General features: G+C 38.1%; 1 protein-coding gene across 1 annotated transcript in view; it reads left to right on the top strand.

The window, feature by feature from the left end:
* The window catches only part of BRIP1 (BRCA1 interacting DNA helicase 1), a 98,517-nt gene that overhangs the window by 57,380 nt on the left and 14,178 nt on the right, over positions 1-26,959 (top strand). The window contains exon 23 of the mRNA XM_088535880.1: positions 102-259. Coding sequence (XP_088392006.1) covers positions 102-259 — 158 coding nt within the window. The remainder of the gene's footprint in view (positions 1-101; positions 260-26,959) is intronic.

The following is a 26,959-nucleotide window of genomic DNA, read 5'->3' as shown; positions in this document are numbered from 1 at the left end:
AGAACTTTACGTCTTCAAATGTATAGTTTGTGATATTTTATCTGGTTTTATGTATCTCTTGATGTCTATGTAAAATTTTTTTCTTTCTTTCTTTTTGCAAGACTTGAATGCCAGTTTATCTTTAAATGCTGTTTGGAATGAGAATGAATGTTCTCTGACGAGTTACTTGCAATGCAGGAGCTGTGTCATCCAGTCTGCTTCTCTCTGTCCTTTAATAGGAGCTGAAGTTACTCTTTTCAGTAATAAAACACAGTCACAGGTAAGTCAAAGTGTTCTATTTCATATACTAAAATGATTACTGAATTATTTATATGGAAAATATTTAAATAGCATTTCTTTAAGGGATAGAATGAAAATATTGTTTTAGTTAGAGGTATTGCATGTGAATATCACAGAAGTTTGAAATGATTTCAAGTATATTAGGTAAGAACTGAGGACAGCATCATTGTCTGTAACTAGTTTGATGCAGTGTTTTTATTATTAAGTTTGATGAAAGGGGATAGGAAAATAGACTGCCATTATCATTGCTTTTCCCAAAGGGAACATGAAAATAAAACTTAATTGCCTGTGTGGTATAGTCAGACTTGCATTTTCAGAAAAAGAGTTTACCTTATTTGTAGCAGTAACAAAAATATTAATCCAACCATGATGGAAGAACATGGAAAAGGTCTAAAGGAGTCACAGAAATAAGTTCAATTATAGGTATTGTATTTATAGTATTATATTTATATTAACTTTACCAAAAACTGAATATGATTCTTAGGTTATAGACTATGCGTATTGTTATCCCCTGAACAAGCTTTTCGGAATGTGCTATATGGCAGTGTGTGATGATGAAAGTAAGTTTACAAGCATTGTTTTCCATAGATGTTGCTATTTCAGACTGTATTCTTAACATTCCTAATATTTTGGGAGTCATTTTATGTGAGAAATACTGAGCAAAACAAAATACTACATTGAGGAAATTTATACAGAGGGAACAGGGAATAATGGGCTCCTGTGAGGTGTAATAAAATGATTTCTTGTTTACACATACCTTGTTTTACCTGACTTTTTCCTTCCATTTAAAGAAGGGCTCTGCAGCGCTGCGAGGGGGGATCAGGGGTTTTGAGCTCTGGGTTTTGCACAGCCCCGGCACCGTCAGCAGCTTCATTCCCTCGTGGCGGGTGGGCAAGGGAGCCGGGACGGAGCCTTTCTTACCAGGTGCATCAGGGATAAATGTGTAATCAGCTGCTGTTAGCTTTGCCTCTGGTGTATTTTTATTACGAATAAAATAAACAAGTGTTATATTCTTAGCCCACTTGCAGGCTTTAACCTCTCCTAGTTTCTTTTTAGCTAAAAACACCCTGTTAATTGTTACAGGGGTTTTGAAAACATCTGTTTCTGTCCTTTTCTTTCCTTCTACGGTATTTCCGTGCGCTAGAAAGAGTTCTCGGGGAACTCCTCACCTTTGAAAGAGCAACATACATTGAAAAAAGCAAAAAAGACCACATCTGGCTTTTGAGAGTCCTTCTGAAAGCTACTGGCATTCGGTAGAGAGACACCTAATCCCTTAATGCATCTCTTTGTTTCAGAGAGACTCAGGGGAAAAAGAAATCCCCGCATCTTCAATAGACCTGTGACAAAATTGTCCAGCAGGTACCTCCGCCTTGTGTCTGGTCACACTGTGCCTTGTCCCCAGCGTAATGTGGTCATGGTGCGGAGGGAGCTGTCCTTGTTTTCTTGTGAAAATAACATTACTCATGTAGAAAATTAAAATGGGTTGGGGATGAGTGATGGCAGAGGTAAAGATAGCTTTAGTTTCATTGTTCCCTTGCTTTAAATTGAACAGCTTTTGTTTTTGCCACTGCGAGTGTGTGAGTGTAAACGAAGCCTCGTGGAATGAGTCGAAGGAGATGCAAATGATGATTTATTGCACACTATCACATGCCAGAGCAAACGCACATGCCTTAGTGTGAGGAGACTGTGATTAAGTCTGGTTTAGCTCCCACTTGTATATTCTCAAATACAAGATCCCGCTGTTGTTGAGCAATATATTTGTGGAGATAAAAATCAACATTGTAGTTTACACTGCAGCCTGCACTGTGTTAAATGGTGTAGGTTGTCATGAGGTATCAGATGTCATCTGAAATTACTTCGTGTCATGTGCTCTCTATAAATCGAGAACAGTTGGATCTGGAAGGCAAGAAATTGTTCATTTAATAAAGATCATATTGCTGTAGCAATACAAGCTTAAATAGAGTCACTGCAGTTAGTATCTGTGATTTATTTCTAAACTAAAGGCTTTGGTAATCATTTAAGGAGACCCTTCTATATTTTCATGACTTAAATTTAAGCTGTCGTTAATGAATTATATTTTGTTAATCTTCTGGGGCATTTTTTTAGACCTACACTTTTTTTTTTTAAAGTATCCTTTTATATTGAAAATTGGACTTTTAAATTTACTGCTGCATTTCTACAAATTCTATTGCATCATGTGTTTGCCATTGACCTAGAAACCTCCATTAACTTATTCAGGCTTTATGAATGGTTTATGTGATGTCAGTGACGTATAGTTTAATATTCTAATTATTTATATTCTTTAAAATACTCTAAATAATTGCGTGTTCCTGCTTTCAGTCGTCCACGTGGAACGGTAACAGCTTTACAAAAGACTGTACCTTGGGCCTTTCGGAAAAATAAATGTAAAGGACTCAAGGTGCTTTAAGATCCAGCCTAGCTAATACCATAAATTGTCTTTCATATGTTAAAAGGTAAATGAAAGTCTGACAATTAAATTTTTTAAACTTATTAAGCGGTTGCTACTATAACTGATTAGACAGTCAGCTGCTGAGACAGTAGCATTTATATAACAGGATATTGTTTTGTTCATCATGTTGCCACATTTGGCAAACTTTTATCTTAATGCGCCTTGCGGGAATACCAGTCTGACCTCAATCTGAGTAAAGCCTTAATAGTCGACGTGAGGGATGCTTGCAGGAGGTGGCACGGTCGCTTTCGCAGACTGTATATTTGTTATCGCATGTTAATCAGATTCATCATTCTGTTTAATAAAGATTTCATCTGCCACGCGAATGCATAATCGGCTATGTCTGAGTGACCATCTTTTGTCTTGAGCAGATTGCTAAAACTGCATTAAGCATCATTAGACAAAAATGACGACCTTATTAATTTGTCCTTTATGTGTTTTCCAGCAGATTGGATCTCATTATTATGCAAACACAGTACACAGAGCAGCACCAGAAGTAGCTCATTAATGTTTCTTTCCCTTAGTACGTAACAGATTATTATTGTGAAGTGTGCATGAAATAATTGCTAATTATGTGCCTTAAATTGTACAGTGATTGTCTGTCTTGATTTTTTCCTATGGTTTAAGAACACTGTAGAAGAGCATCACAAGCTACAGGTTAACAATACTGAAGCCAGTAAAGCAGAGGAAGCGAAGCACAAACCGTGCATTTTAGCACATTTTTTTTCTGCCTATGTATGTGGAATAATTAGGACATCTATGGATTGTTTTGTAGCTACTTCTTGCATAGTTTTTTTTTTTTAAAAGAAATGACTCTTAGCTGGCAAATACTTTAATAGTTGTCTTTGCCAACAAATGCTTGCAGGCAGATTTGAACTGTTGACTTCTAGTAAAATATCCTGTAGCTTCTTAAATCATAGTTCTTGAATTAGTACAGTGTCCTTATTCACACACCATGAAATTCTTAGGTGTTTCCAAAGAGCGTTCTTGCTACTTCGTGTTGTCCTAGCTATGTTTTGTGTTCCTTACAGCGTCTCTTTTCAGTATAATTCTCCTTAAAATATATAAGCATGTTAGAAATTAAATATTGGGATTTGGCATTCATCTGTAGTTTGACAACTTTGTGCTAAGTGTCTAATTGGTTTAAGCTGGTAGTGCTTCATACTTATCCATGGCACATCTTCTGTAATCTGTCTGCCACTGTAGCTGATAAGACTTGGCCACGACTGAAGTTTTTGCAGCACTAGAAATAAAATCCTGATCCGTTAGGGGTTTGCATGGATTTAGCTTTATAATCTGGTTTAGAAATTGTGAGTAGTCAGATCTCAGATGCAGGCGTTGTTTTCAAAAAGATGCCATGAAAATCATTACATCAGCTTAAATTTTCTTAATGAGAGTCTTGTTAATAAAATAACCTAAATAACTTAGTGGCTATTTCAGATGAGAAATATTTGTGACCGGCAAAGATTTTATTGTGTTTGTGTATTGAAACAGGTATCCTTGGCATTCGGGAGAATAATAATGTTCGTCTTAAATTACTAGTAATAAAAATTTTTACAGTCTAACTCTATTGGTTGGAGTCAGCATCAGCTGAGAGCAGCCATTTAATTTTGGCTGAAATAAATCCAGCAGGGTAGTTGTATGTTATTCTTTAAACATTTCACTTTTAATAGGTCGTTACTGAATACATATGAAGAATAGGTATATCTTGCACTTTCAAAAATCAGAATGCAGTTTTTCTGTAGATACAAATTCTCTTTAATGTCCTGGTAGCAGCTGGGCCTGTAGTTTAACATGATAAATCACCTGACTAATAAACGTGGAAAATAGTAGAATGGCATGAATTATGTATTTGGATTAGTTGAAAATATTGTTTAGGAATGTATTGGTAGGAATAGGCAGAGGTGGGCACCTGTTCATATAGAGGTTCCGCAACCCATAGCTATATCATCAGTTTTAATAAGTGCATTTCAGTTTTTCAATGATAGTATCACACAGATGCATATGTCCATACTGGACTGGATCCACAGTGGTTTGACAGCTTTTCCTTTTGCTCCGTAATCGGTATTTTTCTATTCTCTGCCCTTTTTGTTTGTCTGCTGCTTTGAGTTTCAGCGATGCATTCAGTTTTAAATTTTAATTAAATATCTGTATCTAGCCTGTATTATTTCCAATGTGTAGATTTATTTCCTGTGAAAGAGTACCCCATACTAATTACTAATTACCAGGAAGCGAAGGCGTCACCAGTGTAAATGGGAAGACAAGCCCATGTTGGAGGTAAGGTAGTCAGAACACGCGAAGCCTTGGCTATCTTGAAGGTTTCTGATAGCTGTCTATTTTTTGTGTGAATTCAGCAACATTAATATCAATTGCACAGAAGCTGTCTAAAATACCAGTGTTTTTGAAGCCTGTCACATCAAGTCTTGGTCAGGTCTAGACATTTTATTTTTTCAGATGCAAGACCAAAACTGAAGCCTAAATTTCTAGGTTGCCCTTGGGAGTGGCAAAGCACGATCATCTGCATTACTTCCCTTGCAGTGGTGCTCTGCTGATTCGTTGGTGCAGTTTATGGAAACTCTTCTTTCCATAAACTCAGGTCACTCTTTCAGGACCTGCTGCTGTGGAAGGAAAGAGGCTTCGAAGTTCCTGTCCTGCCACTAGAGCTGCTTCCCCCCGTGCCTCTGACCGATCCTCTGTTGCACCAGGACATCCACTTTCCAAGCTGTGATGTGTCTGCAATGGTTTGGACTAAAAATAGTGCCTGTTTCGGTGCCATTCTCTTTATATTGTGTTGTTTCAGGGATCTCATTTATGGTACAATCCCACAGAGAGGTTTTTTTGTCAAAATGGGCTGCGGAGAAGCACAAAGTTAGGTGCCGTGTAGCTGATGCTAACAAGTGCTATGTGAAGGGTACAGTAGCAGCTGCTGGAATTACAAGTTCAACATTCTGCTTGTTTTATATTCTAATGAGCATCCATTATTCCAAGCTAGTATTTTATACTGATTATGTCCGCCAGATAGTGCAGCTGCCACTGACCCCTCAATCAACAGTAACAAAAAACTTCTTTGTTGTCAGTATGGGAAATATCTTGGCCATTATGGGTGTGAATTCAAAACAGGATAACAATCGTGCACGGGAAAAATTACAAGCTCAGTGATTCATTTTCAGGAGTCTAAATATCTCCTATTAATGTTTTTTTTCAAGTCTTTTCAAAAATCTTACCTTACTCTACATTCTTCCTCAATTGAAATATAAATGAAGTCATTAAAGCATCTGAATCCCATAGAACTTCCATTTTATTCACCAGATGCATCTAAACTTTTCATCATGAATTTTATGTACTGAACTTTCCCTTGTACATTTCTGTTCTATTGTAAAATGTAAATCTCCAATCAAGTTAAGAGCTTTTGTAATTCCTTATTTCTTATCTTAAAATGAATATGCTTTTAAGGTAGTTTAAAACTAAGTTTACTAAGTGATAGCCATTTTTCACACTTTAGGAGCCAAGTGACTGCGCTAGAATGAAAGAGCGCGTGAGATTTGTTGCAGATGTTTCCTAAATGAGATACCCCTGGGTTCTGCAAGCCATTCATCCTTTCTAGCAAACCAAAATAAAATTGATTTGTATAACATAAATATAATACTAGATATTTACATAATTAAACTCCATGGTGTAGCTCAGGCCGTGCTGACTGTGGTATGCAGCGTGCAGGGATATGCTCTGTAGTAGTTACGTGGGACTAGTTCTCTGGAGAAATTCTAGTTTGGGCACTTTTCTAGTTCTTAAATTGCAACCATACAGCAGTTATATTAGCAGAGGGGGTGGAAGGACACGTAATTACCACCATTCTTCCATACGTAATTTGTATATGGTATTGGTTATCTTTATTGTGCAAGCTCATAGTTTCTTCTTCTTCACAGGACACAACCACTTAGCCAAGTTCTTTGCCTGAAGTCAGTGGAGCCAAGGATAAATTTGGTTCTTTCTCCTCTCCAAAGGGCTTGAAATTAAAATACATAAATGAAAAGCCTAAAATTTTTAAGGTTTTTTAATGGTATTTATAGGCAGAAGCATTGCTATACAAAGATTTAGCCAGGTAATTGCATTCATTCAGGAAAGGAAAGAAGGCTATCAGATAACCGGATACCTCCTGACTTTGAATTCAAATGCATCTTACGTGACTCTGAGCATATTTGAGCTCTCTACTACATTTTCCTAGGGAGTAAATGGAGAAAACTTCTACATGCATTTAGCTTGTGTTTGTTAAGTGCTCTGAAATTATCAGGCCAAAGTTTCTATAGAAGCATGTGTTATTGCAGCTTAGGGGACTTGTGTCAGTTTTCAACCATTTATATGCTTCTGCGTGATTTATTTTTAAAGACTTTTTAATTCATAGAATGAATCATAGAATCATAGAATCATAGAATGCTTAGGGTTGGAAGGGACCTCTAGAGATCATCTAGTCCAACCCCCCTGCATACGCAGGGACACCTAAGTAACTCATTCCTCAGTAATGAGTGTCCATCCTAATTGACATAAAGCCTTTTTGTTTTGTATATATCAAACCTTTCATTTCTGTATTTCTTTTGTTAATACAATGTAGAAATGGTTATTTTAACTTTAGATAAAAGAACTATTCTTGGGCAGTTTTGACATCTACATTTTGTATTTTATAAACCTCAGCTGCAATTCACACTTGTGGAAAATTTAAGTGTCCTTTTATTTTTAACAGCAGCCTAGGGTATGGTTGAAAGAGGCATATTTCCATTTTGGCTTTTGTTTGAGCAGCTTCCAAAACATCATCCTACTTTTTTTTTCTGGAAAATTTGCCAAGTCTAGCTCAGATTAAGTTTCTTTGTTAGATTTGTTCTTTTAAGCATCTGGATCAGAAATTGTATCCCGTACTATGTAGTAATGAAACATTTGGAAATCATCTGAGAAATCGTAGTAAACTCTGATAGTCCTGTGCATTCTTTTTAAGGGCAAGAAATATGTAGCTTACAGAGAGAGGGCGTTTTGTCCTTTTTTTTTTTTTTTTTTTTTTTGGAGTTAGCTTCATTTTTTTGAACCATCCAACTAAGAGGTTACAGTTTGTTCTTCTGGGACACAAGCTACTAGATTCTCTCTTTAACTTGTTGTTGTCCCTTTTATCACTACAAAACAGTGTTTTGCTTGATGCATATCTGTATTCTGTGCCAAATTTCGACAGTCTAGGATATTCCTGGGAAGAAATAGATAAATAAAGGTTATGTGAATCATAGTTTAACGTTTTATTGCAACTCATAAAGCCAGAATGCCGAAGCTGGTGAATGATTGGGTTTTAGTTTGTGTTTAGTTTAGTTCAGGGCTAAAATAAATTCATTTTACTAGCTTAAAATAAATCATTAGAATTTATAGTAATAAAGAAACTTTTTCCCTTGTGTCATAAATTTGAGAGTCATTATACAAAGTCAGTTTGCTCATATTATGCTTTCAGTGTAAATTGTATTGAAGAATATAGTTAGTTGAAGAGAAACAGAGCTCTACACTAGTGGTGCTAGTAGGGCCTCTTGCTTAGCCATAAGTTGAAGGAGATCAAAGAAACATTTGTCTATTAATTACAGCCCTGCATAGAGGATGAGGAAGAAGAAAAGGGGAATTTGGAAAGGGATATGTGTGTCTTTTATAACTTTTTAAACAAATATATTTATTCACTTAAAAGAGTTGGCACTTGTAGCCAAAACATTCCTCCTCAGTGTGCAGTGCACATGCCTGACTGGGATTAGGAACCAGCTTTGAGTGTTTTAGACACTGTAAGTGCAGAAGTCTGTTAATTATATTAGGCATATTGTGCAGTTCTTTAGTTTTTATTCATTATTTCCCAGCTACTTTGTTTTGTTCAAAGGCATGCCAGGCAATTGGAGAACTCCCTTGAATGGAACCAGAATAGTTCCTTTCGTGCAGCTATATCTCAACGAGCCGTTGATAAAAAGACACCAAATCCAAACCACTTGTTTTTGCGTTTTGTCTTTAGGGGAAGGATGGGAACCATTTCTTTCTTCAAGAGAGTGGCTTCTTATTCTTTTTCAAGCTTCTGCTATCTAGCTCCTTTGTGGTACCCTCTATGTCTATATAATTTCTTCTGCTATAGGAGATGTTTTGGCCTCTGTATTAAAATCACTTGGCACTGCCACAGTAGGTAGTCCCCAGAGCCACGTCAGGAAAGCCCTTGTCTGCAATACAAATTCTTCCCTCATCTCCTCAAAAGACGTTTTGTTCAGCAGCGTTCAAGGAAATCAGCTCTTTGACTTGGAACCGGTGGCTTCTTTAAACCCCTTTGCCCACTGCAGTGTCGGATACTACTCTTACAAAGGAACTTGCACAAATGCCTCATTTCTCTGCCCGGGCCCTGCTAGTTTCTTCAGTGGGATAGATCAGGCTCAGGGCTGCACTGGGTCTTTGGTTTCCCTCTCTCTAGGGATGCTGTGTGCAGCAAGAAGGTGTTTCCATGATTTCCGGATACTTTGCTGGGTGGGAGCTGTTGTTTCCCTTTGTTTTAAGGTCTCCTGTCTGGCTCCGAGATGGTTTTTTTGCGAATTTTGGGCTCATTTGCTCACTTATTGATGCTGTTACGTTGATGAAGGAGAAAGTAGCATACACGATTCCACGAACAGAACAATCCAGGAAAAGCAGATGGCTGCTGTGCTAATGGGGCTTCTCCACTTGAATTCACAGGGAGATCATTTCATTGTCCACATTTCTCAAAGCTCATTGATTTTTCATTCTAGCAGGATTTATTTGCTCTGGAATCACTGCTGTGCTGTTATATGCTGAACCTTTCACTGGGCTCTGCATTTCACTGCTTTCTTGATACTTGCTCTTTTAGGATTCCTGCACAGAACTTCCTTCCTTCCTCCACGTGTAGTTTTCAGTTTCTTAATTGGCAAGAGACAGATACGTTATTCTAATTTTCTTTTGAATTTAAAAGCAAATGCAAATTTGGTCTATGTTTTGTGGGGTTTTTTGTTTGTTTTTAACAATTTTTGCTTGACACTTTAATTTTTTAAAATTATTGTTTATCAGAACAAGTTTTTGCAGCAGCTAGTTTTTATAAATCAGATTCTTTTTTTCCAAACTTCTTTAGAAATTAGTTTCTTGCAGTAAAACCCACATGCACACACACATGAAGATGTTCTGGATGCAAACTAAGCCGTGGTGCACAGTGGTATTCAACATTTTCCTCTTCTGAAGGAAATAGGGGAGAGTGCCTCGAGATCAAGGCCACAAAGCTGAGCAGTGCTGCAGGCTCTGTGCTTAAGCAGGAACAGCTGCATTCCTGCACTGCTTTTTTTCTTTTAATTAATCAAACCCACTTCCTTCAACCCCTACTTGCTAGCGCTCTGGACCAGGAAAATACAAAATAGGGATTAAATACATGCTTAGTCATTTCTGGATTTAGTTTACAGGACAAGTTAATGTACCTGCAGTGTATTTTTTTCTCTCCTGTCTTTTCCATCTGATTACTAACATTTTTTGTAATTAGCTGGATCCTGATCCTTCCATGCATATTCCCAGCAGTTGTGTTCATGCTGGCTGCAGTTACAGACCCATTCCCCCACCTAATAGGGATCTTCAGCTGTTCTAACAGAGTCTTGTTCTTGGCACAGGAGGGTTCCCCACCAGTTGTTCTGTTTGATTAGAGATCGTTATGAATCATTAAAGATGCTATTGATATGTTTTTATGGCAAAAGCTAAGGTTGTCAGCCTATGTTGCTCCTTTGTCTTTGCTGAAATGAAAACTGAATCTTCCTTCATGACTTGTTTTTCAATAGCATGACTGTTGAACTCCACTGGGTTTTTATAGTTTTAACTTAGTCTACATTAGAATCGTGTAAAAGTTGTTTTATTGGAGGAGGGGGAGAAAAGAGGTGTTCTTAGTTGCTTCTACAAAAGAAGAAATCAATCATTTTGATGCTTTATAGTATAGTACAGAAAAAAAAAGTTGATGTGTTAGCACTTTAAAACACACTTTCTTCCTCAGATGCATTCCATATTTGACCATAGGTAACATGGCAGGCCACTGGGAAGTTAACTTTGGAAGAACATACATTAGGGAACTCAGCCCAAGTTTGACCATTAAATCTCAAGCTGAGACTTTTTTTTATTAGATATTATCAGTTAAAGAGTCCAAAATGATGTCACAAAAGGCAAGGTACCCTGGCACCAGGTGAAATGCTGAAAAGCACCGACGAGACCAGAGAGAGCTGGGAACCCACCTTCCAAAGAGAGCCCGGCGCCTGGCTTGCCCGGGGCTGGTGGCAGAACATTTACAGCATGATCTTTCCCACCACTGAGCAGGTAAAAAAACCTCCTGAAAACCATTAATGCGAACCCTCTAAATCAAAATATACTAGTAATTAGGAGTATAATTTTTAAAAATTAAACAGTGAATTGAAGGCTGTTAGGTAATAATTTCTTGGTAAGTCATTTATTATAGTAAACATCTAAGGCTGTCCTTTTAACAGAAATGTTAAGAGAACAAGCCAGAGAAACATTTAAGAAATGCTATAGACACTAGGGGAGTCAACAGCCCTGCTTCTCCAGAGGTAGCCTTCCTTATACAGAGAGAGATATCGGATAAAACACGTCTCTTGAACCTAGTACAACTTAAAGTGTCATTTTGCAGGAGTTGGCTGTTGCATATTAAAATACCCTTTATTTTGGTATGTGGTTTGAAGCGATATCTAACTGGAAGTTGGTTTTTTTAGCCATGATTAATGTGTCTGTGGTTCTGTTTTGAAGGTGGATCCAGAATGGCATGTAAAATTTGTCACTCGTTGCATTTAATTTTTATTGAAATACCCATGCAGTGGAGTATATATGAAATGCTGAGCATGAAAGCCCAAACTTAACCATCTGTTCCACGTGATAGCATTTCAGGCTTTCATCTTTGTCTGGGTTTATATCAATTTGTTTAATATTTATTTCCTTGCTTCCCTTGCTTTGAAAAAAATGTGGAAGACCAAACAAAACAACGGAAGTGGGAGCATATTCCAGATGATCAGGGTTTGTGGCAAGTAAGTGCAGTGATATAAGTTTTAGATGAAAACATGCTAGCTTTCTACTATTACTACTTGAAATAACTATGAGTCTGCTGTGCTGCGTAAATTGAACCAAGAGATGTTGATGAAAGATCCTGATCTCACTTTATAGTAAAGATAGTTACCATAAGCTCAGTAGAAATTGTTGAAATGCTCTTTAAGAGCTACTTCATAAACTACCGGAGTGCAAGTGTGCGTGTGTGTAAAGTGCTTCAATATCACAGTGAAGAAATCCCGGGGATACCTTGGTAGCTTCTGAGCTTATAACAATTCTGAAATTGTTATAGGCAACAGAGACAGAAAAGGCTCTTAATTGGGGTGTTTAAACTGTTGCTTCTCTTGTCTCGAGTTAGATTAAAAGCCCTATTCTAGAACCTAGTGATAAGGAATTTATGGGAATCTCTGTTTCCCTACTAATATTTTTTAGTTATAAGAGAGGAAATATGCCTGATGATATTAATTTGCTGTTAACTAATGTAGTACAACATCAGTAACTGGCAGTTAATCGATCAAACTCACGCCATGACATCTTACTTGTTGTTTTAATATGTTATAAGCATGAAATGTGTTTTTCAGGTATGTTTTACATTTGCGCCAGGTAATGGAAAGTACAATATATTATGTGCCTGTGCCCCAGAGGAAACTTTTAAACAAAAATAATTGAATGCAATAAATCTTCTGCTGCCTTCCTTCTGGTACCCCTTCTGCAGTGTATCTTTCCAGTTCATACTTATGGTAAGCCTGGTTGGTAGTGACAGTGTAACGGTGCTGATGCGAGTGACGCTGCCGTGGCCCGCCATATGTTTGCCTCACGTTGCAAGATTGGTTTGATTTTCCTTCTCCTTTTATTCTTCATTTCTTCAATAAGCAACTTCATTTTTTCGGAGATTTAGAGTCTTATTACCAATTGCTCTTGCTATTGGGAGTAAGACTACAGTTTCTCCAATAATTAGGAACATCCACAAGCTAATAAATCTGTCCTGAAATTTTCATTTGATTGTGTATATTGTATAAGTTCATATTTAACTGTGTCTCTGCATGGATGATTTATCAGGTGTTTATTTTTGAGAGTTTTCATCATATACAGTGGTGAGATGATTTGGTGCACAGTAGGTTTAATAACTTAAATGCTTGGATTATTATTCCTGTTTGGTATATGGTTTATTTACTCCCTTATCAGACACTAATCTTAAAGACTTCCTTGTCCCTTGAATATGCAATTTGTTTTAGTTGGTGCCTAGTAAGTGTAACAATCTCATAAGTCACCCTTTCATAGCATCTGGCATACCACTTGGAAGGTTATTGCAGAAGGCATAGGGGTACATAATACACCACATAGTGAGTTTAAGCCTAAATATAGTAAATACTGTCCTCATTTTTTAAATTCATTTATAACATTTGATCATACTGTGGCTGCTTTTCTTTTTATGCAGCATAGCTGTGTTTAAAAGTAGTGATATGTTGTGTTAAAGGCTTTTAAGATATGTAAATGGAAGGATTTTAGAAAAAAGCGGTGGCATGTCCTATAAATAATCCAATAAATATGAATGTAGCTCAGGCTTGCAGGCCTGGCTCATCCAGCTCTTCTCTCCACCCAGGTGTTTGTTTAGTGGGAAGTCTTCCCGGGAAGTGATGAGAGAGGAATTTCCCTCCAAGCTGATGTGACAAGCCCTGTGTCATGTATTTTCAGTGTCAAAAGCAGTAATGTTTTGTCATAAACCATGGCTTCTAAATGCTTTAAATCAGATCTTGAGACAATTATTGATCTCTCAGCACAAAGAACAGTGTATGGGTAGTTCATATTATAAATATGAAAGACACAATTGTGGATGGATCTGCAAATTCCTTCATGCTTTTATCTTTTATAGAAGTTTTCATGTTCTATGTATAAATTACATGAGGGTAATGATATAGAATGGAAAACCTAACCATTGTTCCTGAAAGTATCATGCTAAATTAAAGTTGTTTAGGAATATTCTCTTCTGTAAAGGGCAATATTACTAAAAATAAATAGAAATAAAAGTCTTAGTTTAAGTCTCATTTAGCTTAGTATGCAAAATATTGCCAACAGACTAAAACATAGTAGCTGAAGCCAATTGCAAACAGATGGAACTTTCTCATTCTGATTGGCCATATGTTGCCATAGTAAAAAATTGAAAAATCCAGTCAAAATATAATTCATCTAAAGGAAATGACCTTGATAGTTTTTGACTACTATATGGAATTTTTTAGAGCTAGCCTATAGAATATATCAAATATTCAGTATGAATGGCAGAAATTTGTAAAATAAGGGTTATAATGTTTGTTTAGGTAGCTCAGAAGGAAAATATGGCTTTTCAGAAATATTCTGCCATCTACACAGGTGTAAATAGAAAGTATAGAACTGGCACAAGTTTAAGATGAATCATGCAAAACCATTCCCTTGGGCATTGCTTCACGGAAATGAATAATAACTGTAAGTGTCTGAACAATGTAAATCACACTTGCACTTGGAAAACCTCTTTAAATACAAATGTGCTTTATTTCTAACAGACTGGGAAGTTTATGGCTTTAAAATGTTCAGTTTTATGTGACGTATTTTAAGCGTAGCTCATATTCACCTAGTTTTTAGACCTTAAATTCCCATGTATGCAGCCCTCTGATTATTTATAACAGTTAAAAACTGCTAAAAAGTATCCTTGCTATATAGAAATATAGATTATATGCTTGTATTGGTAGGCTGATTTATGATACTGCCCCATAGCAGAGGTGATTGCATTGTTGATGTTGTGTCTTTTCTCTTACTATGTGTTTCTTAGTATATAACTCTTTAATGAAGAGAGGACTTGTCTGACATCTAACTAGACAGCAAGCCTGTGAAATTCTGCTTGGGGTTATATATCTAGATAACACCTAGGATGATGGGGTTGCAGCCTGAGTTAGTGTCTGTAGGAATTCACTGCTTTAAGAATAAAACAGTATTCATTATAATGATTTATATCATTTTTACAACACACATGTCTGCAAGTACGCAGCATACATACATGCACAGATGATACACTTATCTAACATCCACATATTTAATATCCTGCATTAACTCTCTGTCATCTTTAAAGCTGATATCTGGTATTACAGACTGTTTTCCATTGCGTTACACTTTTTAAACTTGTCGCAGGATAAAATCCATACCTTGGCAAATCCATTTAGCCTAGATTTTAAACACTCTCTTCACAACATTTGAAAACTGATTGCACCTTGGGGACTACCCCAACGGGCTTTGTATGGATTAATAACAGAACATGCAAAGTAAGATGACAGTAAAACTTTCACTTGTGTTTGGCTGAACTCATGTAAATATGATACTGATGAAGTGTGACTAAATCCCTAGTTAAAAACTTAAACTGCTTTTGTGTATTTTTTTATAATTATTATGTAGTGTCATTGTGGATGCAGAAAATAATTGAGTATTTTTCCCAGTGGAGGTTTATATATTCTACATAGTGAGTTTGTGTTTAGCTGTAATTCTATTTAAAAAACGTTAAATAACATTGAATGTATTGCTGAAAGTAGCGAGGAACTTTATAGTTCAGTTTATCACTTTGTTTTTAGCTTACCCAATTTTGCCTTTGTGATGTAAGTTTTAGTTGTCAGAGAATAGATGTAAATGTATTCATGTGGATGCTGCTGCTTTGAAGAAGGTTTCTCACTTTTGAGGAAATTTGAAAATCCCAGCCTAAAGCGAGTTGTTTAGGTTTAACTGACCGTAATGCTGAATTTTCCATGCCAAGGCCCTTGGCTTCAGCACAGACCTTGCGAATGTTGTGCTCTAATTGCTCTCTTAAGAAAGAAACAACCAAGCAAGAGAAGCGACTCTCCCGTGTTATCCAGTTTGAGTCAAAACTTCTGAAAGTGAGTTGTACTGGACTAAATAGTTTATGCCAAGTTAAAGACCAAGGTTGTTTAAAGCAAAGTTCAGCTAGTAGAATAAATGAGCCCAATAAAGAATATTTCTGTGCTGTGTTTTGAAAGGAATGCCTTTCAAGCTTCCAGGATTATATCGGTCTTTGCATGAATAGTAAGTCTCTCAGTTGCATATTTTTACCACTTTTAAAAGGAGAATAAAACAAAATTCTAGTGGTTTAGTTTACTTGTCTTTAAAAGAAAAAAAAAGGCGGTTTACTACAAGTGCATAAAACTTTTTAGACATTTTGAGGACTTGCAGGGCATGTGCTTTCTCTTGCTTAGTTACTATGCCATTCACTTGGGCTTTCAGCAGCAGAGGGAAAGAACAGGTTTTCAGTGATAGGCAATCAAATAAATGTTGAAAGATTTGGGAGGAGTCAGATTTTGTAACAATATTGGGTTAAACTTAGTGAAAATGATCAGAAGAAAAGGATCCTATAGCTGCTGAAAGGTATGTAGGGCAACTGTGCTCCACCTCCTGCCTCTGCAACTGTCATCAGTAGAGGGAATATTTTGGTGTGACCCGGCCCTGGGGTTGCTGTGGGTGGTCATTGGGCTGGTAGAGACCTGGCAGAACCTCCATCCACCTTCCTGCTCCAGGCAGGTTAACCACAGTCAGCCCATGCGCTTCCCAAATTTGGCCATTTTCAACCCAAAATACAAAGGAGCTTTGTAGAGAGAAAAAATAAAACTATCTGATTTGGGCAATAAGGAAATAGCTATAGTCCGGATTGTAAAATTTTGTTAGCATTCCAATGTTGTCTGTAATTTTTTTTCTTTTACTCTACCAGATATTCCAGTTAAATTAACTACCTTTTATGTGTGGTGGTCAACATAGAGTGGATATTAATTTGTCTCTTGTGCTTTGGGAAAGAATGTAGTTAATATACTAGCTTTATAATAAAGTCTCTCTATAAAATATTCATCTCTGGAATTAATGTTATTATTGTAGGGACACAGTGCTTAGATGTTCATTGAAATGTAGCAAATGTTGGTAATGCTGTGGCTGATTGTTTGTGAGGATTTCGGTAAAACCAACTGAAGTTTTCTTGAGGGCTTCAGTAAGGTATAAGGCCTTTTAAGTGTCACAAAAACAAAACTGATTTTACTGTGAAAGCCACTTTTTTATAAATTTTTCTGCCGTATCTCAAATTCAATGTAATTTTTATTTCTCTGATCCTTTTGCACTTTTAGACAAATAACATTAAATATATTTGACCTTTAAAGAGATTTTTTCCCCTCCTTGATTTCAATCATACTGCGTGTAATAAAATATTTCTGCTACTATTGAACCTGTATTTTGCAACTGGATGACAAAGTACAAATAGTTTGCAATTGCTACTTTAGATTGATTCTTGTGAATTATAAAATGCAGAGAATAAATTAATAGCTATCAATAAAATGTACTTTTAGTTTTCTTTGTGCAATATATGCAGATTTTATTTGTTGTCTGCCATGAAATAGATGCAAAAGGAACAGCCAGGAAAATATTTGTCTAAAGGTATAGTATTTTGCTGGAATCATCTTTTTTTTTTTTTCTTTGGGCTTGTATTTTTTTTCAGGCTTATAGTATTTCCAGGACCTTAGAGCATGATAGGTAACAGAAATAAGACATTTGTCACCTGCTGATACATGAAGAAATTGCAGTCGATCATTGTCAAGGGAAATGGTGCAGGGTAGACGCAGAGGAGACGGCCCAGGGTTACGAATGTCCTAAGGACAGAAGCTCCACAAGGCTGATGCTTCGTGGTTGTGGTCCCTCCACTCCCTGCAGGTACAGCCGTCGTGGCCGAGGGGCTTTTCTCTTGCTCCGTGTTTCCCAGGCATTTGTCTAAGCAAGCCGTGATGGAAAATATGGGATTCTCTCACATAGCAAATTTAAAACTCATAAATAATCGAAATAAAACTGCTTTAAAGTGGTTGTAGGGAAAAGCGACCAAATCCTTTAGAAGCAGAGCTCATGGGGATGTGAGGACCTCAAGATTAAGAGTCTTTCTGCAATGAAGAGTAAGCTTTGGGGATTTTTAGTTAGTTCCATGGACTGTGAACATTCATGACATACCAGAGAAATGAAAGTAGTAATGTGGTATGAGATTGAGAGGAGGAACCAGCTCTATGTTTCCAGCCTCCAGTGTGTCTTCTGCACACATATTTCAACACAACCTTTTAAATGTATTTCATCATCTATTTTTCCTTATTGTACTTAACCTGGGGTCACTATAATATTTCATAGTTTTAATGCTTCCAGATTTATTAGAAAGAGTTACAGATAAATTATTTTAATCATGTCTGCATAAATACATGCATGTGACATTGATTGATAGATTTGAGAGATCCGTAATATCCTCTTTGTAGGTTTGATTCCTGAAGTATTGTAAAAAGGCAGAAATTGGTAAAGGTTGGCAACAAGATCTTCACCCTCAGAACCGCGTGTCATTCGTTTAAAGAGGATGAGGAGACGCACGAGCTCCCACACGGGATGCAGCGTGTAGAGAACCCGCAGATATAATTACGGAGCATACGCACGACAGGCAGGTTCAGTGGGTCTGTGGAGACAACGGGAATTGGGGAAGCGACGTATCCACCCTGGGAGAGGGCAGCTCTCATGTGGAAGAGCCTCCTGGTTGAAATGCTGAGGAAAGCCCTGTGCAAAATCCTCAACTGCAGACGTTTGCTTTCATTGGTTTATTTACTTAGGGCCACAATGGAGGAATCGTGCTAAAGGGAAGAAAAGCATTTTCTGGAGAGGGCAAAACTTGTTGCTACGAGATAGTTGGTTAATTCTTGTCTAAAGTGAGACTAGGCATCTTTCTTTCATAAACCGAGTTGCTCTGAGCTGTGCTCAAGCCAATAAAAGCATGAAGGAATTATGTATTCAAAAGCAAAACTTGTCTAGGCATTTAGCATTGAAACTTTAAAGTGATGAGCTAGTTACTTTAAGTGCCATCCAGGAAATGTAAGTAGCTTATGCAAGCAAGGCAACCCGGACTTGGCACTGAGAGCAGAAAGCATTCAGGTTTTTTTTTCTAGTTCCTTTCCTGGTTCTTTGTCCCTGTCCCTCCTTTTTTACTTCTTTGATTTTTGTCCATCTGAAAAAGGTTCAAGTCGTCGTCGTTCTGCTGGATAACTCATTTGGTCTTATATTTAGACACATCCCCAGAGATGCATGGGAAATCTGAGAGCCAGCCACCTTCTGCAGCGTGGTCCAGAGCGCACCGCGCGCGCTTGACGCTTCCAGGCTCTGACCGAACGTCACGTGCAGCCAATACACCAGCATTAGCAGCTGTAGCACATCATGCATTAGAGAAGCTTCTGAGTGAGTGCAGAATAAGAAATTACCAAACAATGGTCATGGGGACTTGTGCAGGTTTGGGCATTCTTGATGTATTCTTGTTGTACGGCTCTGAGCATTTGGGAGTGCCACGCTCCCTCCGACCACAGCTTTAGCAATGTGGAATTCACTTACGGAGCGAAAAAGCTTTATTGCGCTTGCAATACTCCTGGGGAAATTTGTGGCCTCCTCAGTCATGGATATGAAGGGTCAAGATGCTTTTTATCGCTCTCCGGGTGTGTAGAGTTGCGTTACAGGATGGTATTATGCCCAGCAGTGATTACTACCAGACGTGCGTTTTTATGCTATCAAGAATTTGCAATAAAAACAGCAGGAGTCCGTGTTTTTGTGGCATTGTCCCAAAATCGTTTCCCAACGAACACCATGCCAGATACTTGAAGCAATAAGGATATCTGCTTGATAAGTTATTTTTTTCTCTCTCAAATCTAATGTTCAGATCTCTCCCTGTCAGCCTGAATGGTCTCCAATAGCACTCCAAATTTAGCTAATGATCTTGCAATACTTTAAACGAAAAGTGGAAGTGAACGCGTGAAGTGCCAAAAGAAACCGTGAAAGAAGTCTGGAGGTAGCTCAGTAATAATTCCTGGCTGATGACATTACCAGAGGTGATGAGATTCACATACACATCCATTTAGAAGAGATATATTATTTCATAAAATGGAAAGCTGCAGAATCGATAGGAACAGCTATGAGACAGAGGACCCGGGGTAGGCATGGCTTTAAACTCATCCTCGTTGAGTTTAATAAGCAAAAATTGCCTCCTGCTTTCATGGCTAGCACGTTGCATTCTCAAACCTATCCAGTATTAATGTGCATTAATGCAGCTAATGAGACCTCTAAATGCAACTATTGTAATTTGTATGTTTGGGAATATAGAACATGGATCTCATTTCATTTCTGTCAAAGCTTTACCATGATACTGATACCAAATGACTTATGATCACTGTAAACACACACCATATGGGTTCCTATTGATTGACGTGCAAATCTTTGACAGCAGAAATCCAGGCCATGCCAATCACTAGCCATCAGCATGACAGTCACTCTTCTTTTTGGTATGATTAAATTTTTATGCCATTAGATGTTCGCTACGTTTTAGAAGATAGTGAGTAACATTGACAGGAGAGCTGAGAAGCTGCGGCGGAGCTCGTAGCCCTGGCATGGGAAAGGAAGGAGCTGAGTCTGGAGGTTGTAGCTACAGTCACTGCTCCAGCCTGTCAGACAGGGTGCTCAGACTAGCAAATATTAAGCAGTCCCTGGTCGTCTTCTGCGGCCCCAACGAGATGCTTATCTTCCACACACTGACACCAGCTGTCACGTTATTTGATGTCTGGGCATATCTTACATCCTGGTTTTCAAACACTCTGCATATTTTAAAGGTTCTGTCTTTGAGTTGCAGTTTCTGATGTACTGCTTTGATTTAATATTATTGTTTGCTTTGACTTTTGATAGGTTATATTAGCTATGACCTATTTAATTTGTTTGGTTGTTCACAGCTTGGGTCTACCCTGTTCCAGATAGAACAGATTTGGAATAAATAGGTAACATTAGATATGTAAGGGAAACTTCTCCATGCAGTACTTTGGATAAATATCCAGCCTAAGTATTATTAACTTACTGGAGAACAAGTACCCTGAAGTAGCCAGAAACTGCGGCGTGCACCAGTTCTGGTAGGACTAACTCAATGCTTGAGTGAAAGGAGAGTTGGAGGATGAGGACTGAAAGTTTAGGATGCATCAGTTTCATACAGCAACACATCAATTCTTTTAAAAAGCATTGTACTCCCCTTCAATGAGATATATTGGAACAGTTTAATTCCACATTTAATTCCTTGACAAAGCGACAAAGGTGAGAAATCAGATCGATGGTAACTTGAGTGTTTGTGAGTTTTTCATGATCTGTGATCGGAGAGTCTCAATTTCGGTAGCTAACTGAAATGTAATCAGTTTTATTCATACTGCTCACATCTCAGCCCTCCCTTCAAATGCCTCTATCTCTTATGCTGCCTACAGCTCCCTACATAGTCCTGCTCTTTGGGAATTCAAGGTTGTTCTCTTCATGTACATATACATGTGTGTATGTGTATATTTTTTCAAATATTAAAATACTTTTTTTCACAAATGCTGAATATTGCATGCTTAGTTTTCTTATATGTCATACTCCCTAAAGCTTTCCAGTATTTCTTCTCCTCTGACTCTTTGAATTTCTCTCCTAAGAGGACCAGCCTTTCTATTTCTCATCAGTTTTCTCTTCAGTAACATGCAACACTACAAGCAGTGCAGATTTGTGGACTGCAGCCAGGGAGAGCCCGTTTAACCATGGAGAGTCCTGGATAATTCCAGACGCCAGGGAAACGAGCTCTCTCTGGCTGCAGATGGCAGCATAACCCTAGCATTATTTTAACGAGCCCCAACATCGAAAATAAATGTGATGAGAATATTAATCTAAATATTGATAAATCAATTGAAATAAATATTTCATATGCAAATCTTTTTTTTTTTTTGAAAGTAGGACTTTATTTTTCTTTTAATTTTGCAGAGCATTCAGGCCTGATTGTTTGCAGTTGTGTATTCCGTAAGGTTTTATCTCAGTTTATTTTAGCCAGTCATTCCCAAAGCACAAGTATGTGACAGCCCAAGGGATGAGTCTGCAGTGACACGGAGCAAGCGACGCTCGTGCTTGTTCAGCAGGGCACCCACTTCTGCCTGGCGTTAAGGACGGTGAGTATCCTTGCTGAGGAAGAGTTAACAAGGAGAGAATCTGCCCTGAAATCAGTAGGAATTAAGAACATCGGCATAACCAAAAATCTCACTGTGCTTTTCTGAACTTTAGTTGCCAACGTTTTTTTCAAATCTAGATCAAATCTAGAGATTTGTGCAAGAAGGCCCATTAGTAAATAGTAATAAGGCAGATGATGTCATTTGTGAATGATTCATCTATAAGGCTGAAATCAGGTATTAAAAGTAAAGCTCTAAGACCTGAAACCTGCAGATAAATATTTATTCGCTTAATTGTAAGTCAAAAGGATCTACTATGCATAAAGCTAGAGCAGTGAAGTATTTGCAAGATTAATGCCACTGCCTTAAATATAAGCAGGTAATTTGCCAGAAAAATTTGTACAAAATCCTGTAAAAAAACTTGTAAAATGAACCACTGTGACACAAAATGTAACTAACTTCTTTTTAATGACTATTTTAAGTTACCACTAGCTTTTGAATTATGAAAGTGAAATAGGGATAAGCTGTTTGCTCTGGCAAGCCCTGTGAAACCAAGGGCTGGGACTAGAGTCTGCAGCTCCTATGTGGATGCAGCAGCTGCCACGCTGTCAAACTGCTGTTGGGAAGATAACCTTAATAACTAGGCAAGAGCATTTCTCTGTAGGCTTTCTGTAATTCTTGACCATTTTCATGAAGCCTTCTAATTTATGAAAGCTGTGCAAGGTCAGCTTTCATGAAGGCAGGTTGTAGTTGTTGTGATGAGCACTTTGGGAGCATGGAGAGGACCTGGCCCCCAGCAAGGATGCTCTTTGGTCTCAGTTCAAGTGCATCAAACCTAGCAGAATGGAAACTATTTCATACAGCATAGTAAATATCTGCATATATCACGTTTTTGTGTGTGTCTGTAAGCGGAAAACATGGCTGTGTTTGGGCTGTCAAAGTCTTGTGCCTCATAATTGCTCGTTCTATATGCGCATTGTGTGTGCTATGGCTTGGTTGTGATGGAGTTGTTCCCCCAAATCCCTAAAAATAAGATCAGCTGTTGTTTTCTTCATGATCATAGGAGGGGAGAAACCTTGACAGAGTAGTTTGGTCAGGGAGATCCCTCAAGGGATATGGAGCTTTTCATGTCAAGGGACATGATTTCAGACCAGTCTGAAGCTGCTACAAAGGGGAACGTTATTAATGAGCAATATTACCTAACTGAGGGTGATGATCAGAATCCAGATGTGCAGGAAGCCATCCTGGCCCATGTGTCACCATGCTGTCACCATGGCTATGCTGTGAAGCCATCACAAAAAAAAAAAAAAAAAAGCAACTTGGTCTCCCTAGAGGGACAAATCAGGGTAGGTTATGAAAACCAGAGGTAAGTCCATAGAGATACGCTTGGTCAACACTTTGTGTTGGAGGTGTGGAGTAACAGGCTGCCACAGGTCCACAGAAGCAGAGCTGGTGGCCTGGCATGTTTGTCTACACCTGCATTCCCTTTTTCAAGAAGGCCCACATGTACATGGTTCGGAGCTAGGAGAAAAATGATGCGGCTCTTTGGAGATGCTTGTTTGCTTGTCCATATAGGTTGTCTGATTTTACACTGGAGTCTATCGTTTCTCAGAGTGCTTTCTTAAAAAAGAAATGTGAAATACTATGGAAACATTTATGAAGTAAATACAAATTACTTGTGATTACGCACCGTGAGTAGGTTGACAGTGCTGTGAGGTCAGTAACACTGTGAAACCTTTTCATGCCCATCTATAAGGGGTTCTACATCTTCATCCTGGAGTTCTTCCTCAGGTAAAACTGGAGGAAATGCAGGGGTGAGCTGAGGACAAATAGCTGCAAGTTAGAAAATTAATTGTGTTTATTCTCCCTCCAGTTTTTCATAGTCCTCATTCATAGCCCAAGGAAGTTCAAAGCAAACTAATGCATTCTTTAGAATAAGCAAGCAATTCACAGCTTTCAGAGACTGTTTCGGATGTTCATTTTGATCCACCTTAGTCACACATCATTTTGTTCTGTCATTGTCAGGACTTCGTTGAATAAAAATAATATCTAAGCTTTAGAACGCCTTGAGCATTGAAGGACTTTTTCATGTCTGATAAAACCTTCATATAGAATTTAGTTATCGTAACAATGTGGTCAAGTGCATGATCTTTCCTCACTCCCAATTTTAGGTTACACCCAATGACATGAAAGTTATTTTAGCAGGGGGATCCTTTCATTTAACGGCCAGTGACACTAAACTTTTCACAGCTTCTGTGAATAGCAAGTCACAACCAACAAAGCCTTTGGATAAGCCCAGTGGGACAACGCTCAAAGGCCCCGAGCACGTTCACAGTCAAATGCACATCACCAAAAAGGTGCTAACAAAATAACCTTTTCAAATTATGTTTTCAGTGGTGTCATAGCAGGAAACTCCCAAAAACATCCAACTATTCCCCCAAGTAAATATTAATTGAAGAACAATGTTTCAGCAGGTGTGGTTGTGCTGCTGTTGAAACCGCAAAGCTGAGCCCTTTGAACGGGCTGTGGAAAGAGCCTCATCCCGGCTTTCTCTCAGAGTGGAGTCTCGGGAGGAAGGAAGAACAGGCACGTTAACCCGTGGTATTAACTTGTATGTTTTAATGCTCTCTTCAGTTTTCACTTAAAGCTGTTGAATGGCAAACTTGGGGCTATTCCAAGCACTTTGTTTTACAGAGAAATGCAGTGGATATGCACTCACCTGTGTGCTAAACCTTTTCCAACTTCCCTTCCTGATCTAAGGCTTTTCATCTAGTCCTATCTTTGTGCTTTACATCTTGGGTTGCCTCAGTGAATATTTTCTGACTCTCAAACTAGTAATAAAGTCCTTATGTGAATGTACAGAACTTACTTTTTAAGACAGAAGAATATTTTTGAAAGAAAATTGTTCTCTTTGGAACTAATTAGAAGTGGTTTGCCAAGATCAAAAGCAAATTACTCTGACCTGTAGTTTAGATATTCCCTGTGCTGTTTTATTTAAATGTTTATATCTAAAGCAAACTCTTCCAGACTAAAACTGTCTTGTAGATGTTACAGTGTTGATATGCAGTATAAGGGTGTCTTGGAATGGCAGCTGTCACCTCCCTCCTCTATTTGTCACTGTAGCATCTCATCCAAACCCGAGTTTACTGGCAGCCATGGAGCTGCAGTCCCTCCTGCCTAACTCTGGTCTTTAAGAAATAATAATTCCCATGTTCCTGGAAGACCCATGAGACATTTTATGAAAGCAAAAATAATTGTGTTTGTAGAGACCTGCACCTCTGCAGAGGGAGCCTTGCAGCTGGCCCCTGCTAGCGTTGCATCTCCAGGAGTTTCTGCCCCTGGAAAGCTGGACTTTCCTGTCATCTTCCCCAGGAGCATCCTCTAATAACAAGGGTTCTGCATCCCTGGAGCTGCTGGTTCCAGCTTCCTCCCGCGCTCTTCCTCGCAGCTCCCCTGCAGGGCTTCCTTCGGCCTCGCTCCCTCTGCTGTCCGTGCCGGGGATGTTTGGGATCTTCCCAAAGTGGCAACCTGCAGAAGCTGATGCTTCTGCTTTTACCAGCCAAGACTCCGGGAAGGGAGTCTCAGCACTGACACTGGGAGCCTATTTCCCTAAGGAGAATTTTCTCCTCGGTTTCAGTGGGAATAGTTTCTATAGCTTCCATTCCCTTTTCCACCTCCTGATCTATTTGCTCTGAAGCAAGAAACTCTTACATCTTTGCTTTAAATTGTAAGCACAATACAGTCTTGCCTTTAAAGATGCTTGAAGATTCTGGCAGTGTCAGGATGCTTTGGAGGTCGGGTAATTCACAGAGGGGATTTATTCCTCATTGTAACAAACACCGCCCCCACACACAGTTTCTCTTAATTTCTATCAGAATTTGTCTTCATGTATTTAGGTAAGTTTTTTTTTTTTTCCTCATAATAATTGATTATATTTTATTTGATTTTAGAACATTTTTGGAAAAAGGAAAAGAAAAATATTCCCTTGTAGAGCCAACAATATTATTGCAGGCATCAAACACAGAAGCGTGTAAACTTAACCTTTCAGATAAGCATTTTTCAGTGAAAAATCTAAATATTTTTCCACATAGAGGTTTGGGCAGCTCTATAAACCTTTTATAACTTAATGAACAGTTCACACCAGATGCAGACTCCCTAGGTAAGTAAATCTGTAGTTAGCGAGATGCAATCTCGTCTCGTGATTTAACTTTGCTGAAATCAGATTGAGAATTTCCAGACTCGAGAGTGGTCGCATTTTTCATAGCTTAGCTGTAAATCATCTTTCACTTAGAAGATTTAGAGACAGACTGAGGAGCTAAATCTTTTAGTTTGCCTTCCTAACAAGTTGAAGCCACTAGATGAGCCTCATTATGGTGTTTCCTAAAGGATTAGATAAAACAGTTTGGTAATGTTCAAAGTAGGACAAATACCATTACAAGTATAACAGCTTTATCCTTCCAGTGATTTAGATGTAGAATTAGGTGTGATTACAAGACACTTGGAAATTGCTTGAGTTGACAGAATCGATAATCAAAATGTTTCAGCTATGAAATTAATAGTAATGTCTGATGTTGCCAATAGTCAGTGAGATAAAATGCTGGAAATGAACTGAATATACTTTATAAATTATGAGCTGAAATGCTTTTATTCTGATACCAGTCAATGGCCAAACTGTGTTTTTAGTGTCTCTGCTGGAGCCTGCAAAACTGCACACAAGTGACTAGTGCTGTTGATGCCAGTGAGACTACTCACATACTAAAGGTTTAGAGAAAATGGCCTTTCCTTTAGAAATTTGCTTTACGGTTGCTTAAACATTTGCTGTTGCTAGTGCACAAGTGAAAACTAGGACCTTTCAATATAAAACAGATTCAATTGCCATTAAATTGTAATCATAATGGTAATAACCAGTTATTGCCAATTTTGCATGTTTAAGTTTTATTCTGGATTTAAGTGTTTGGGCTTAGATTTTCAACCCTTTCAATCCTCTTGCAGTTTTAGTATTAAAGCACTATTAGATTGGCACTTTTATTGCATCTTCAAGTTTGTTTGTTTTTTTCCATTTAAATAGTGGAGTTTCCTGCCCCCTCCCATGTTGTTTATATGTATATGTTTTGAT

The sequence above is a fragment of the Tinamus guttatus genome, unplaced genomic scaffold (genome assembly GCF_059628265.1).
Source record: "Tinamus guttatus ecotype Peru unplaced genomic scaffold, ASM5962826v1 Tinamus_guttatus_pri_ptg000043l, whole genome shotgun sequence".
Classification (NCBI taxonomy): Eukaryota; Metazoa; Chordata; class Aves; order Tinamiformes; family Tinamidae; genus Tinamus; species Tinamus guttatus.
This window is presented reverse-complemented; position numbering and strand designations above follow the sequence as displayed.